We start from the raw sequence: 15,627 nt of genomic DNA on the forward strand, positions 1-15,627 counted from the left end.
TCTCTAATGTAAGAAATTAGCACCCTAGGAGTCTTGGGCAAATGGGAGAGATGTGTGATCTGAACACAGACAACACTGGGATTCCTTCCCTCTGGGGAGGTAGACCATTCATGAGAAGAGATTGTGAGAGGATTATAGATGGAAATGACGAATAGTAGTTGAGTGACTTTTGAAGCCACACTGAGTGAAGCTGATAGTATGAGCCACAGAAACTGGCAGTATGTTCTAAGTGCATATGACAATTGTTAATTTAGAAACTTAATTCCTACAGCTGTCAACTGTGCCTAAGAGTTCGTTGAGTATTAATTATATAGAAGATTTGAAAACTTGCTTTTCCCTTTTGGTAATATAATTAGGGACCAAAATATAGTTAAGGACATTTCAGTGCTGAATTTCTGCAAAATACATTTGTAGCTTGTAAGCTTTTAAAAATTAAACTATTAACTTATTAAAATGAATTTTGAACTTGTACTCAGGTGTTGTAAGTTTATGGGAAAATACTGTTTTCATATGTAATTTAGAAGCTTGATTTCCAGCAGCAGGTAGAAAATTAAGTTCCCCTTTATAGAACTATGGCTTATTTATTTTCCAAACATCCCTCTCATACAAATGCTTAATTCTATACCTGTTATGTAAATGTAGTGAAATAGGTTGCTTAGTGTGAGTTCCCACATATTGTATCATAACTAAACTGCAGCTTCTATAGCAGCATGTGGATCTTCCTGGAGTGTTGTCTATAAGGCTTTGCATATCAATTATTTCTGTAAAAAATGACGAATTCTTGCAAGATTTGTTGCAACTGACATGTTTTCCATCTTCTTGTGCAGTAATGTAAATCTTATTGCCTGATGATGAATATGAGCAAGAGAGAGTACAAAGTACTGTGTGTGTTTGTCCTGGTATTCCTACTGAATAAGAAAAATGCCAGTCCCACAGGTATTTGTATGATGGGTTGTTAGTGAGTACAGACATGAGAAAGAAAATGGGGAGCAGGCCCAGTGAACCCAGTGAACTCCCTTGTTTTGCCACAATTTGAAACTACTGATGCTATGCACTGAGGGTGCCAGCAGATCACTTGGATTCAGAATACAATTGTTGGAGGTTGGGCTTGTAACCAAACTATGAAGAATCATTTTCAAGGCTCAGAAAAGACATTTTAATTATCAGTGTAAGATTTGCACTGGTAATATATGCTCCAACCCCTAGCAGAGCAAATGCAATGATGGTCTGCTACAAAGGAGTTATTCCCATCTTTGTACTAATATTGATTTAGCTCTTTGTGATCCCAAATGTATGCAAAATAGCTTGTTACTGAAGACCTACTTACATTGTGAATAGCCTGCAACTTCGTGTGAATTCTCTAGGATTGTTCTGAAATCCTGGGGTGTTGGGAGAGGGGCTGTTCATGCATGAATGTCATCAGGTGTGTGATATAGAAAAAATAATTGGATATCTTCCAAGAAAGTGTCAGAGGGCAACTTTAAAAATTTATTTTATTCCTTCTGTTGCTTATAATTAGGAATTCTTAAGGGAGACCTTTTCAGTTTGCCTGTCCATGTAACCCTCCTGCCTTTTTGAAGAATTGGTCTTTTTCCCTGATAGGGAAATCTCTCTTCTCAAGAAAGGGGGGGGAAAAAACCCAACGGAAAGGATATTCTGAAAGAAGCAGGTTTTTACATTATTCCCCAGTGTCTCATCATTTTCTGTCAACTCAGTGTTACATTGACTTTGCTGACAGCCCTTGAAGGGAATCCTTGTTTTCCAGGGGAATTCATATTGAATGTGCATTATTCCACAAGCACTAATTACTCATGCTACAGAAATTCATGTTTTGTGAATCCTCTGTGCCAGTCACGAGAGAGAAGGAATACTATTACCCTTTTGACCTGTGTCTGCATGCTAAAGAGACTGCATGCAAGTCAGCACACTTCTTCACATCAGCCAAATGTTAATCTGTACCATACAATGGACAAATCTATGCGATGGCATGGCAAGGCATGGTTTCATAAATGGCAACACTGTGTGCTATTCAACCAACATTACAGTTTTGATCTGTAACTGGGTGATGGATTACCTTTGTCTTTGCTGGTGACTTGCTCCTGTTTTGCACCTTTCATTGTGGCTATCATGTTTGAATGTTCTTCCTGCCAGCTATGCAATAGGTTTTCTCCTTGCAGCTGTTACTTTGCATTGCTGTTAATGCCCTTAATTGGGGCTCTAGTCTGACGTTGCTGAGATGATAGTTTTTCACTGGTGAGAGTTCAAGAGTATTTAAGCTGAAGTTGTCAGTGAACTGGTTCATCCAAGAAATCCTGTCATCCTTATGCAGAAACTTCTGTTAGAGTATGAAATGCTCATTATTGGGGTTTTTTGTCTAATTCAGATAACTATTCAAAATTAGTCTAGCTCATCCTCACTTCAGAGATGTATTTTTGCAAATATCTTTAACCTCAGTTTTATGACCCATTGTATTGTTTTGCTAGTAACTTTCTTCACAGGTCTGCAGCCTATACACAAGAAGACGGGCTGTGTATTTTTACAAGTTACTTACTTGTGTATTTACACTGAATAGCGAAAAGGCTCTATTGTCTTGTGCACTTTCATGGTGACAGCATTCTGGATAGTTCTTTATCTTAAAATACTTAAAAAATGTGTTCCCCTCAATACTAAAATAAATCAGACCATTTATTTATACCCAGAAATCTTTTTAATTTTTCTGTGGGGTTTTTGGTTTACTTGTGTTCTTTTTCAAAGCAAACTTTTTCAGTGCTAGTGAAAGAAGCATAAAATTAAGAGCTTTCCAGGTTTAGTAGCACAGGCTAAGGATGAGTAGGAAATTGGTTTTCACAGCATGCTGAGATGAATTGGTAACTTGGACTTTGTTCCCTTTGTTTGGAACCACTCCATTGCTGAGACTGGAAGTAGGATGCTAGCTGTTCAGAACTTTATTGACTTCCAGAGACATCACTGAGCAAGTGATGTTTTTCCAACAAAGCCTGAATTTTTAAAGTCAAACCTGAGCTCTAACAGAGGTTTTTTTCATATTATCCTTAGTCTTATTGCTGTTGCAATAAGGGGCCAGTTGCAGATATTCTTAAAGATATGTAGCTTGCTTTCAACCTACAAGGATAGTTGTTGTCTTACTTTTCTGGTATTACACCAGTCCGTGCATGTGTTGCACTCACTGCTTTTAATGCATTTGTTGGAGTTTTTAATACCTGTGCACACAAATATCTGTTGAGATCACTGTCATGCTGTCTTCAGAGGCTCAGCCAGAGCTGCTTCAGAACTACTCAGCCAGATCAGTGCTTTGATCCAAACTGTTTTGCTTGGGTGCTGAACTTCTTCAGCATTGTGAAATAGGGTTTTTTGGTTGTTCCGAGGCAATACTGTTGGGAAGAAGATACTTTATTGTAATAGAATTGCCTGTGGGTGCATTTTGGAGCGAGGTTACGGAATAATAAATTTTTGTCAGAATGCTCTCAAGCAGTCAAGTTGTTTTGGGCATGGAAATAGAACTTCTTCCTGAGTTTTCACAGGCAGTAGTCTTCTGGGTGTTCACAGTTAAACCTTGGTCTATTCTTTGGGAGTGTTTTACGTCTTAAATGTGAATGCATACTGATTATCAATTGTTCCGGATTTTTTTTCATAAGATTTCTGAAAATGTGATCTATTTAGACATTAGAGTAGTTAGAGTTGTTTAACAGCCATTTTCCTGAAAGTTTCTTTATGGTAGTATTTGATTTTATGCTATGCGCCTAATGTTTTCCCCCTCCCTCTATTTGTAGATCATCCAACAGTACTAAGGGTTGATGACAGGCAACGGCTTGCCAGAGAACGGAGAGAAGAACGAGAAAAACAGCTAGGTAAGGCCTGCTCTGGGTTTTTTATTGTTTGAGATTTTTTAATGGACTATCATCTGCCTGCGGTGGTTTTGTCAGTTTACTTTTAGAAACATTCAGTAAAATAATTGTGCTACATATGCAGTAGTGTCATTCTTAATACATTATTCTGTCTTTAAAGTAGATCTTTTAATTCATGCACATCTTGGGATTCATCAGTGCTATATCTCTCACCTATTTTATGACTGTAAATGAAAGATGAGTTGATTTCTGAAATCATGCAAGGAAGCTTCCCTGATATAAATGGAATTTTGAAGTTTTAGAATATTTTACCAATTAAGATTAGACTACTTAATATGTTGAATACATCCTTTATTGCCATAAAATAGAATTGCAGAACATGTTGCCAATGTATGGTTTGAATTTTTTTTATATAAACTTGGGGTATTTTTTCGGGTAAAACCCTTAATAGGTGTCAAATAGATGTGCTCAGTACCTTCTGTCACCTGTGTATGAGCATGTATAACACGATTCAGGTGAATTACTTATTTAACAAGTAATACTGATGGGCATTTTACTGAGTACAGTGGTGAGAGAACTAAGAATTATGTGAAGCCAAATTAGTGGCTTTCTGAAAGCGATTTATATGTTTGCTGCGACAAAGTTCTGTGGCAGTTGGGAGGTTGGCAAGCACAAGTATTTCCTCTTTTTTACGTATTCATCCTGATTTCTTTGGATGATGAATTCTTATGACTTGAGAAACCGAAGTTCTTTATTTCCAATTTCTAGCTTCTGAAAGTTTATAGAACTGTCTTATAACTCCAGCCAGAGTTATGCTGCTTTAACCTGAGGAACCATGATTTATTGTCACCTAGGTCTTGATAGTGTTTATAGCCTTTTCTTTTTTACAGCACCTTACAACATTGCAGTAGCCATGCATGAATCGTAAGGGTTGTTTTGGAGTGGAAAAAGAAAGTTTTGTTTTTGGCTTGCTCAAAGGGTAGTGTGACAGGATGCTTGCTAATCCTTGAAAAGCTGCTCCTTGAGTTGATGGTATGTGTAAGCTTAATTTCTTCAGGTTCCAGAGCAAATGAATGTTACTGGTTCATTTTAATTAATTTTTCATATATGATGGTTCCATGTCTCGTATTTATTCTTTTCTCATGTTTGATCCTTGTGTAATAACAATGCTTTAGTCAAGTGCAGAGAGAGATGCTTTCCTTAAATTTTCCCAGACTTTGATTTTTCTAGCTATTGGTAAATGAGTGTCTGTTACTGGAAGGACATGACTTCTGTTGAGAAATGTATCATTTTACGTGACATGTTTTAAAAGCAACATCAGGGGGTTTTATAAGTTGACATGGAATCCTTCATTTCCAAGTGAGTTCTGCATGTAGATATGATGTATGAGTGTATTGTGTGTTCTTGCATGAAGAATTATTTTGAACTAACAAGAAAATCGAAAGTAACATTGTACTTTCATCTGTATATTTGTCTGCTAACAGTATGATTTAGGAGCTGTCTCTTGAGATTTGTGTTCCAGTACAACAAAACAATAATTTTTACTAGGACATGCAACTTTTTTTTTTTTTCAGTGTAGAACCTAGATAATCAGTCATTCATGTCGTGAACCACAGCAAAGAGATTCTGAAGCTGTCTCTCTTAAACATTGAGTCGTATAATGTTGTTACATAAATGTGTCTTGCTAAAAACTGGACTTGGATTTTGTTAATATTGGGACATCAACCATGCAACAGTAAAGCAACTGAAGGAAGGAATTTTTTTTCAAAATAATTAAGTTGGATTTAAACTTAATTCCTTTCCTTTTGATTCAGGGGACCTGTCAGGTTTAGCAAAGACTTCTTTTTAAGCAGAAGTTGAGAATTTCAGTCATACCTGAAGTAAAATTATTCTCTGCTTCTCAAAAAAAAAAAAAAAAAGACAAGACAGTGTTCAGTTCTGTAAGTGTAGAGCTGGTAGTAATTTTGTTTTGTATTTTCAGCAACTTGAACTGCAGGAGGTCATGTTACTCATCTTCTCAGAAAAATTAAGTTGTTTTACCCTTCTGTTAAGAACATGTGGAGTACCACATGTGGAGTTTAATAATGATTATGCTTATTTGTTGGACAATATTCTGATGAGAATTGATTTGAGACCTTTTTTCTTCCCCCTTTTGTTTACTTTCAAGGCTTAATTTTTTTCAAGTTCCACTGTGCTGTGATGGATTTGACTTTCCTTGTAGTATAATGGGTTGGTAGGTGCTGTGCACTCTTGAGGGTTTCCTTGCACCTGGCAATGGTATTTTAGCAGTCTTATTCTATTTAGCACACTTGGGTGTCTAACTCTTGTTTTTAATGAGAGTTTAGAGAGTAGGAAAGATACTGTCATTTTTGTTGTCTGGATAGATATAGCATGTGTGTAGTGGAACTGTCAGCTTCTTGGGGATAATGTTATGCCACCTAAATGAAAAGAATAAAAAAACTTTTACAGAAGTTCCCCTTTTACCTTAGTATATTCGTATTTGGTTTTGGACCTTTCTTTAGATAACATAGAAGGTGCACAGGGACACATGCTATTTTGGCAGATCACACTGTCAAGAAGGAATTATTCTTTTTTAGTTCCTTTACTGTAGGAAAGGCATTGCTTCTGAAATGCCATCCCAACATTTCTAAAGTATGAATTCTTCAACACTTTTTCGTGTAGTTCATTTTCCATGATTAAAGTTGTATCCAATTTAAGCTTTTTGCTTAAATTTTTTTATTCTTCTGACTTTTTCATAATGTGCGTATTGTTGATATGCACATTCAGACCTTTGAAGGATTATTAGGGTGATCTTTACTTTATTCTATAAACAATGGTTCCAGTGTTGTCACTTGCTCTTTAGTGATCAAGTTTTCATTTTTGTGCTCTTTCTGCTAACACTCTTTCCCACAGTGCCTAAAATTAACATCTGTCCTTTAAAACATAAATATCAGATCTCTCTATGTGAGACCAGCCCGCTTGGGTTTTGCAGGAAGGAAATCCCAAAAGAGGCAGTGGTAGGTGAGGATGATAGCTGTCAAATGGGACTGTTCTCGGAGGCCAGAGTGAAGGGAGGTGTCACATTTCTGGCTGCAGCTTGGCACTGCAGTTCCTTTGCACGTGTCAGGCTGACTGACTGTGTTCTGACAGTGGGGGCTGTGAGATGTACACATGTTGGAACTGAGCTGTTTGTGAAGGCAAACATGGTCAACAGCCTGGTCAAACTGGAAAATTTTAATAAAGTTACTGCTTTTTCACCCTTAACTGCCATATCGATTGTATCAGTACTACCAAATTAAACAGTGCTGAAGAGCATTCCGTGGTGCTAAAACTTAATTGTTCTTGCTGTTAAAATGTTATGATGGATCCTGGCAGGGTTTTGGCTCCATCCAACTAGCTGTTTGCTTGTTGATTCCCTGACAAAGTTTGGGAATTGGCAGGGGAGGCCCATGGGCTTTTCCTCACCTGTTAAGTGCTGTTGCCATTTTGGAGGGTAGAAGTTTAGTAGTACAGGGCAAAGTTGTTCCATTCCAGTTGGTTTCTGGTTCCATTTGTTAGCATAGACTTGGTTCTCCGTAACGTAAATAAAAATGAAAATGTGTTTTTTAACAGGAAAAGCAACTGAAATTTTAAAATGAGTTTCGTTCTGGTAACCTTAGGTAGTGGCCTAGCATAGAGGAGGTTGTTGGAGTTTTCTTGTTATTACTTAGCAGTATCTCAGTCCTGAATCTTGAGAAAACCGTTTTAAGTCTCACGTTTGTTCATGTTTTATCTACAATAATCCTGCTTGAAAACTAACCTTTTTTTTTTTTATCAGAGTTGTGATCCTGACAAGGACACATGGCTCATTTAGTTTCTTACATTGGGAACAAAAGATGGTAATCCTGCCTTCTCACTTTGCACATTCCTTAAATGAAGAGTTATTAATCTTAGTTTTTAGAATATGTCTCAGTTTCAAGTTGGCTAAATCCACCAAATTCTTAATACTTAAAATGCATAACCATTAAAATAATATTTTAAAGATCACGTTATCGTAGAGATTACTCTCCCATTTGAAAGTGATCATTGGCAAAATACCACATTAATAAAAATTACAATTTTTTTCTGTGAAATTCCTTCTGGTGTATTTTCTTCCCTGGCAGCTGGGGACAGAACTTCATCCAACATTTCCATAGAAAGAAGCCCCACAGAAACTGAGAATTGCTGATCCTAGCATATGAATAATTTTGGGATCTCCTTGAAGAACTTCAATGTCAAAAGGGTTTATAAGACAAGAAAACAATTTTTAAGGAAGACTAGTCTAAAAATTTCTGTGATGAATGTCCCTCAGAGCATGGTTACTGGCGAAAAGTTGGCTTAGAGAATCTAACATTAACTTCACCTTTAATTACAGCTCTGACATTCACCTTCTGATTCATTCAGTCAGCCACTTCTGTGTAATGTCCCCATTTTTAGGTATGGTTAAAGCATCACTGATCCATTTTACTGCTAATGCAGCAAGGAGGCAGTGAAAGTTTCAGTGCGGAGCTGGCAATGGGGAAAGGTGAAAGAGCAGTCAGAGGAGAAAGCTATGGCTGAGGTCAGTGCTGTAAAGTTAGAAAATATAAAGGCTGGAAAGATTGACAAAGACTATAGGATCTTTACTCAGATAAGCTGTCCGTCTAAGGTGGATGCATAAGACAGACTGAGAAAGTATGATACTAGACTGATCTGCCTTTATATAGGCAGTATACTAGAAAAAAAGGGACTAAAGTGAAGAGACAGCAGAAGGGACAGAAAAAGAGGATCTGGCAACACCTTCCTTGCTTCACATGGATAAACAGAAAATAAAGGCTTTGATACTTAATGCACGTTCCCTTTCCCTCACAGCCTAAAACCCCTGCAAAGAATGGCTCTCCATGTGTGTGATTGGGGAAAGAAACTACAAGATTATTTCCACAAAAGAAACATGCATGGTTTGCAGCTAATATCTTCCACATTAAATTAGTTAATTCCAGTGTAAAATTGGTTGATTTCGAGTCTTACATGTCTCTTAAGATCAGAATGTCTCTTTTGTGATTGACCTTGGTTTCTTTTGCTCTGTTATTCACTTCAGAACTGTCAGAAACACAACCTTAATTATGTTGTTTTGTAATCTAATCCAGCATTACTAGTTTGCAAACAAGCAGAACCTATTAACAGCACATCTAGGGCTCAATTTCTAAATCCTGTTTTTATGCTCTGATTTTGTGTCCTTGTATCACATGACTGTGTTCAAATGTATTGATTGTACTAAGTAATGAAATAGAAGAAGGATCAGGCTGTGACTTTTCTTTGTATTTTCCAGCTTGAATGTAATAGTTCCTATGGCATTTAAGCTTTCAGCATGCACATGCTATCTGAAAGATGACCAGCCTTCCTTTGAATGATTCTTGCATGTTCTTAGGCAGCATGTGTTGGTACAAGGGAGAGGAGTATCATGAAGCTCTTAAGGCTCAGGCCAAGAAGAAACCTTTTTGTTTGACCGTACCCATACTGGAGTGCAGCGTTGGCTCAGCACCAGGCAGAGCTCTTAGCAGTTTCTGGAGAAGCCATCATATTTTCCCCTTCCACATCCTGCAAATCAGCTGCTCTTTCAAGTTGATCAGACCTTTTAGAACTATTTTCAGTTTCCTATAGGCTCATCTGCTGATTCCTTCTATCAGCAAAGCATTCAATGTATGTGTCTCTATGAAACACAGATTCTTATTTTTCCTGAAGATATCCTCATATATCTAAGGACACTACCTTATGTCACTGTATATATCTGCCTTGTAGGTGGCAAAAAATGAGTCCTTAAGTTCACAGAAGAATGTCAGTAGTGCATACAGGAAGCAGTGAAAACAAAGCAGATATTCTCCTTTGATTCTCTAATAAGATAAAATATAGGAATTGATGCTTGAAAAATAAGTCTAAAAGTAGCTAAGATTATTTCTCCATCTGCAGAAGTAGTAAAGTTCATGAAAATAGATATTACACTTTTTTCAGCAAACAGATGTATCATAAATTATATTTTCATGTATTTGTTAAATACGTAGTCCAAGCATAAAAGTAGTAGCTTCCTTAAGTTAACAGATGGATATATATTTTCTGCTGCCTTTTGCCTGTAACTTAAAGTTGATGGAAAGAGGTAGCTTTTGTATTTGTTTTGAATCAGATCTGTTTTGTTTTAGATTTATTCCAGGTGAACACTCCCATTTGCCATCAGTAATGTGAGTTTCTGTTATTGAGCTGTCTTGCCTTATCACAAAAGTGTGATTTTTATCATCCCTTCCATGAGGAGTAGAAAGCTGAAGATTAGTGTTCTGTCCAGAGGTTCACCGTTCTGATTGTCTTCCCAGCAGTAAAGAGTGTACGTGAAAGTTAACTCTTTTACATAAAGATGTTTTCATCCTTTCTTTTCTTGAATTTAGAAGTTCAGATATTCTATTTTCATTACTTTTTCTAAACAGCATGATTGCTGAAGCCTATAGAAATCACCACAATGCCCAAGAATGTCTAACCATCTACATTAATAACAAAAAGAACAATCAATCTTCGTGTCTTTTATAGGCAAATTAATATTCCAGTGACATCAGTTAAGAAAGCTGATGGGTTTTTATTTTTTACTTTTCTTAATTTATTAATTTTCAATGGACAACCAAAGAGCTTTTCCATGCTGAGTTGCCATTGTAAGCAGATTTCAAGCACAAAAGATCACAGGATCTGTGGAAGTCTTGTGGCTCACGGCAGTGGCTTGTCTTGATATGATCATTAGATTCTGGAAGTGACTATTGAGTAAAAGCCAACACGCTGCAGGTAGATGGGCTTTCATTATATGTATATGCTATTATGCTTCTTAGATACTCTTAGCTTTTTCAAAGAGAATGGATTCTTCAAAACTTCTGGAAAATGGCTTGATTGAATTCCAGTTTTGAACAACTGCATTGTTTTGGTTACGTAGTGTGTTCAGGGTCTACGTAACACAGTGCATGCGCTGGGGTTTTTTGGGGTTTGGTTTTTTTTTTTGTGTGGTAGGTTGGTTTGTTTTGATTTTTTTTTAAAATTCATTTATATACCACTATGGTGACAGGATGCTGTAAGAGTCTAGAGCATTTCCTTTGTGAAAGTAGGTCTAACTTAGACTACAAACTTGTGTTGCATAAGGGAACAATCTAGTTCCTCTCTTGAATGCCTGATTAGGGAAGCTAAAGCTTTTAACAAAGATAAAATTATACAAATTTTGCTTGCAATAAATGAAGTAGACTACTAATTTCCTTTTAAGAGGAGGACAGTGAATGATTCTCTCTTTCTTTTTTATATCGTTTCCCCCAAGATCCATTTCTCTGATATCTACAGACAGACAAATATTAGGCTGGAAATTAAGACTAGTTTTACGGTTTCTGCATGCCAGAATAAATTAAGTCGAAGTGTTACAAGCTCTGCTTCTGTATATATCTGTGCAATACTGTCCACAGGACTGAAACAAACTCTCTAAACATTTCCACATGAGAAATGAAACAAAACAGTAGACTTCAATAGGACACAATTCTGGAGATGATAACAAGCTTCACAGGAAGTAATTATAAGGAAAGAACAGGCGAGAGTAATATCCTCAAGGAATGGCATTTAACAGTTATTTAACATTACCGCAGTTTAGCACAAATGAACAATTATTTTAATTATTTTATTATTTTAATCAAATATTCAGGAGAAAGCAGTAGTTACCATGGGATGTTTGCAGTTCAGAATTCAAATATTAAGGACACTCTTTATTCTTCCCAATAAACAGAAGCTCTTTAGAAATGTCTTTTGCTACTTTTTAAGTGGTATTTAGATGGTATTGAAAATAATAAATATTTTTAATTTTTTTTATAAAGTAGTTGGTTGAAATTAACTGGGTTGCTGCTTTTAGAGGAAATTATCCTCATTTGATGAAAAAATCAAGATAAATACATGTAGAGTGGAAAGAACAGTGCAATTCACTGATGTGGCTGCTTATTCTTGGGCTGACACTATTCTGCAGTCCAACTGTGTAGAAACTAATAGGAAGAGCAAGCTTTTGCAAAAATCACTGCCTTTCTGGTGACAGACTGACAGTGGTTCTGCCCAAGGCATTGGGCAGAAAAGTTAAGTAGAAGGCAAAGACAAAAAGAGAGGATGGTACCTCAGAGGTGACATATCTTATTATACTTCAGCTGTTCACGATGTAACTCAAATTGTTGAAAAAGGTGAGCTCAAACTGAGAGCCCTTTGCTCAGTATTCTCTGTACCTTAGTAATAGAAAGATGGCATCATAGGTTGCCCAGAGAATTTGTGGATGCCCCATCCCTGGAAGTGTTCAAGGCCAGGTTGGATAGAGCTCTGAAAAATCTGGTCTAGTGAAAGGTGTCTGTCCACAGCAGGGAGATTGGAACTAGATGATCTCTAAGGTCCCTTCCAACCCACACCACTCTATGGTTCTATGATCATGTAGTTCCAGGAGAAAAGTAGACCATAGTGAGAGTTACCTCTCTGTCCATACATTCTCTTGGTGAGCTCTTGGATCCCAAGAAGGGGCAACAGATGCATGTTTCTGCTTTGCAAATTAGCTTTCCGTTTGGAACACCAGTTCTGGCCTTATTTTGTTACTTTGTAAGGCTTTAGTGACAAGAAGAAGCCTTTGCAGATTTTAATTGTCCTGGAAGCTGATTTTTCTGCCATATTCTGCTATTTTCTGACTTAATCTGTGGTTTACATTTCTCCTTCAACTCACTCTTAACTAAATTAGCATAGAAAAATATTTCTAGAAATCTTCTGCTGGCTGTTGCATTAGTATTTCACATTTGCAGGTGTCACTTCTCACACCTATTGTTATTAATTATCTAAGCAGCTGTACCATTCCTTGTCACTGTCATTATTCTAGCTATGATTGTTAAATTTCCTGCAAACATCTTGCTGAGCTTTCACCCTTCTTACCATGAGGGTGTTTTAAGGTTGGTTGTAGCTGCTCAACAAACATCTCTGCTAGTTTGTATCCCACAGCAAAGCTAAACATGCTGTCAGCTTTTGTCAACAGAGTATTTGACATCTGAAATGGTAGAGAGGGATTTTCTTAAGGGAGATAACTCTACAGCATGAACTGGTCTACTCAGGGTAGAAATTTGCTATGAAATTGAGTATGCAAGTACATAAGGTTTAAAGTGGAATCCAAGTTATTTATTGAGTGGGATCATCCCATGAGTGAGGTGGGATTCATTTAAGTAGGCAAGAAGGTGCAAAAGAGCAATATGGTAATGATGAGTCCTAGCATTATAAGAAGTGATTGCAATATCTGCTCGGGACATGTAAAAGCATTTGGGTGTTTTGGCTTTGGTAGTGGTTGTGTTAAACAGCACAAATCTCTCTTCTAATTGAAGGCTGAAGTTGTTGTTCTAGAGTAGGTGATTTTAAAAATAGGCTCTTTTGTCTTTCTTTTTCTTGTTTTCCTCAGATTTAATTTAAAAAATCCCAAAACTCTCTCAGACTTAGAGAACTTCCTCACACTGCTGGTCTTGGAAATTGAAAAGCTTTTTGACACTGTTGTCATGGTTCCATGTTTCTGCTGCATTAAGGTTTTATAACATGGTTCTCAGTGATACTTGTGATCATCATGTGCACTCCCACCTATCAGTTCACAAAGATCCAGAAGTATCAAATGGCTGGGATTTTAGAAAAACCAAGTAACACATTTTTTTAGAACAAATAAATTTTTGGGACCCAAAGATTTCAAGACAGCAATGGGGAGAGATCCTGAGCATCGTATGTTATTTGTTTCCTGTGGACTGAAGTTTGAGGCCATGTTCCAGATAATACCTTCATGAAAATTCAGACCCTGATAGGGAGCAAAATTTGTCTTATTTAGTGCGTCATGATTTGTCTGGATTAGCTCTTCTGAAACATGTTCAGAGCTGTGCAGCAGTGGAGTTATGTGAGAAATTAAAGTTCACCTTTAGACTGGCTTTTTTGGTGGGTAAGTTCTTTCCTTCTGTTGGTACAGATAACAGTCTGGATGCCAGAATTGTCATCCCAGCCACTTCTATCATGAGGAATCTGTGTTTATCAGTAAAGGTGAAAGTGGCTATAGTTTTATCTTTCTTTTTATTTTTTTATTTTTTCAGTAAAATATTACAGAGCATTATCGTGCGTTGTACAACAGAAGTTTGTTCACATAAACCTGACTTTAGTATTTAGGCATTTTAAATTACAAAAAATCCTTTTTTCAGAAACTATATACTCAATAATTTAACTGTTGGTAATTCACAATACATAAGTTGAGATTAAATGAAATGGATGTGTGGTCATTTTAATACATTAGGAGAGATTAGGAAATTATGTATGTTTGAAGAAAATTAGTTCAAAAGTTTTTTCACTCATTCAAAAGTTTTTCTATTTAGCTTGGTTATTCAAAATGTGTTTAAGAGTGTGTTGCATATAGCATGCCAATCCTTTTATTTCTGATTTTTCTCACAGCTGCAAGAGAATCCATCTGGTTAGAAAGAGAAGAGAGAGCCCGGCAACATTATGAAAAACATCTAGAGGAACGCAGAAAGAAGCTGGAAGAGCAGAGACTGAAGGAAGAGAGAAGGCGAGCTGCCGTAGAGGAAAAGCGAAGGCAGAGAATAGAAGAAGATAAAGTGAGAATAAATGTCATGAAAACACTTTTCAAGTTGCTTTTACTATAAGATACAGTACTATCAAACTTTCTGCAGGAGTTGATATAAAGAATGCAACATGAACCATGGCTAGTATGACAGAGTGTGCAAAAGGATTTTAAGTCTTACTTGCACAAGTCCTGCGTCCTGCTTCTTTAAGTGCCTGTTATGAGTCAAATGCAGTGAAGTTGTGCATACCTGGATTAGTGTATGGAACTGCACACACGCAGAAAAACACGAATTGGGATAGGTTTGTATGGTTACGTGTTAATTCCTAGCCATTCAGTACAACATATTAATTGCCCTAACAAAACCTTTTAAAAAGTGAGTGGGTAATGAAATATGCTCTTGGCTGAATTGTCTCAATTAATCTGGGAACTATGTGCAGTGTGATCCTGTGAAAGTCAGCTCATCCTTATGAGTTTTTTTGTTTCTTCTCTCTCCCACTGTTCTAGTATTTAATAGGTGGGAAGTAGCACTAGGGTGTGTTTGTGTAGTGGCTGCCATAACAGGGCCACTGTTTTTTCTCTGTAGTTCTGCAGCTCTCAAACAGATATTACCTTTTCAAAAATTCACTTAATTTTCAGATTCTAACTTATTTATGGATTAATTGCTGCTTAATCCTGTTCTAATGTGTATCTTAGTAGGCAGCGCATAAACTTAAACAATGCCTACTTGGTTCTGTCTGTGGGGATGGAGGGTAGCAGTGTTTGATGAGAAGATGAAGTGTAAAACCCAGTAGTGTCCAAATATATTATCCTGTTGTACTTAAGGAACGACATGAAGCTGTTGTACGTCGCACAATGGAGAGAAGCCAGAAGCCAAAACAAAAGCAAAACAGATGGTCCTGGGGAGGAGCACTACACAACCGCATTAATAACCCAGGTAAAGAGGGAGGCTTGGTTTGCTGGCCAGTTTCCCTCCCCTGCCAATTAACTGAAACTTATTTTGCTTCTGTTAAAAATGAAGAACGGTTCTGTGTATGTTGTTTTAAATTGTTTGCTCTTGATCTTATTATTGCTAAAAATGGCATGTTTCTGACATTCTTGTGTAGCAGAAAGATAACAAGGAGAAATCTGAAGAAAAGTTAAAGC

At 36.9% G+C, this 15,627-nt stretch overlaps 1 protein-coding gene across 10 annotated transcripts in view; it reads left to right on the top strand.

The window, feature by feature from the left end:
- Positions 1 to 15,627, top strand: part of MAP7 (microtubule associated protein 7) — a 125,197-nt gene that overhangs the window by 75,576 nt on the left and 33,994 nt on the right. For all 10 annotated transcript variants that reach the window (XM_051792563.1, XM_051792557.1, XM_051792564.1 and 7 more), the window contains exons 3-5: positions 3,789 to 3,866; positions 14,352 to 14,515; positions 15,307 to 15,418. In XM_051792563.1, coding sequence (XP_051648523.1) covers positions 3,789 to 3,866; positions 14,352 to 14,515; positions 15,307 to 15,418 — 354 coding nt within the window. The remainder of the gene's footprint in view (positions 1 to 3,788; positions 3,867 to 14,351; positions 14,516 to 15,306; positions 15,419 to 15,627) is intronic.

This window comes from Manacus candei, unplaced genomic scaffold (assembly GCF_025592945.1).
Source record: "Manacus candei isolate 608988 ecotype Guabito, Panama unplaced genomic scaffold, ASM2559294v1 h1tg000034l, whole genome shotgun sequence".
NCBI lineage: Eukaryota > Metazoa > Chordata > Aves > Passeriformes > Pipridae > Manacus > Manacus candei.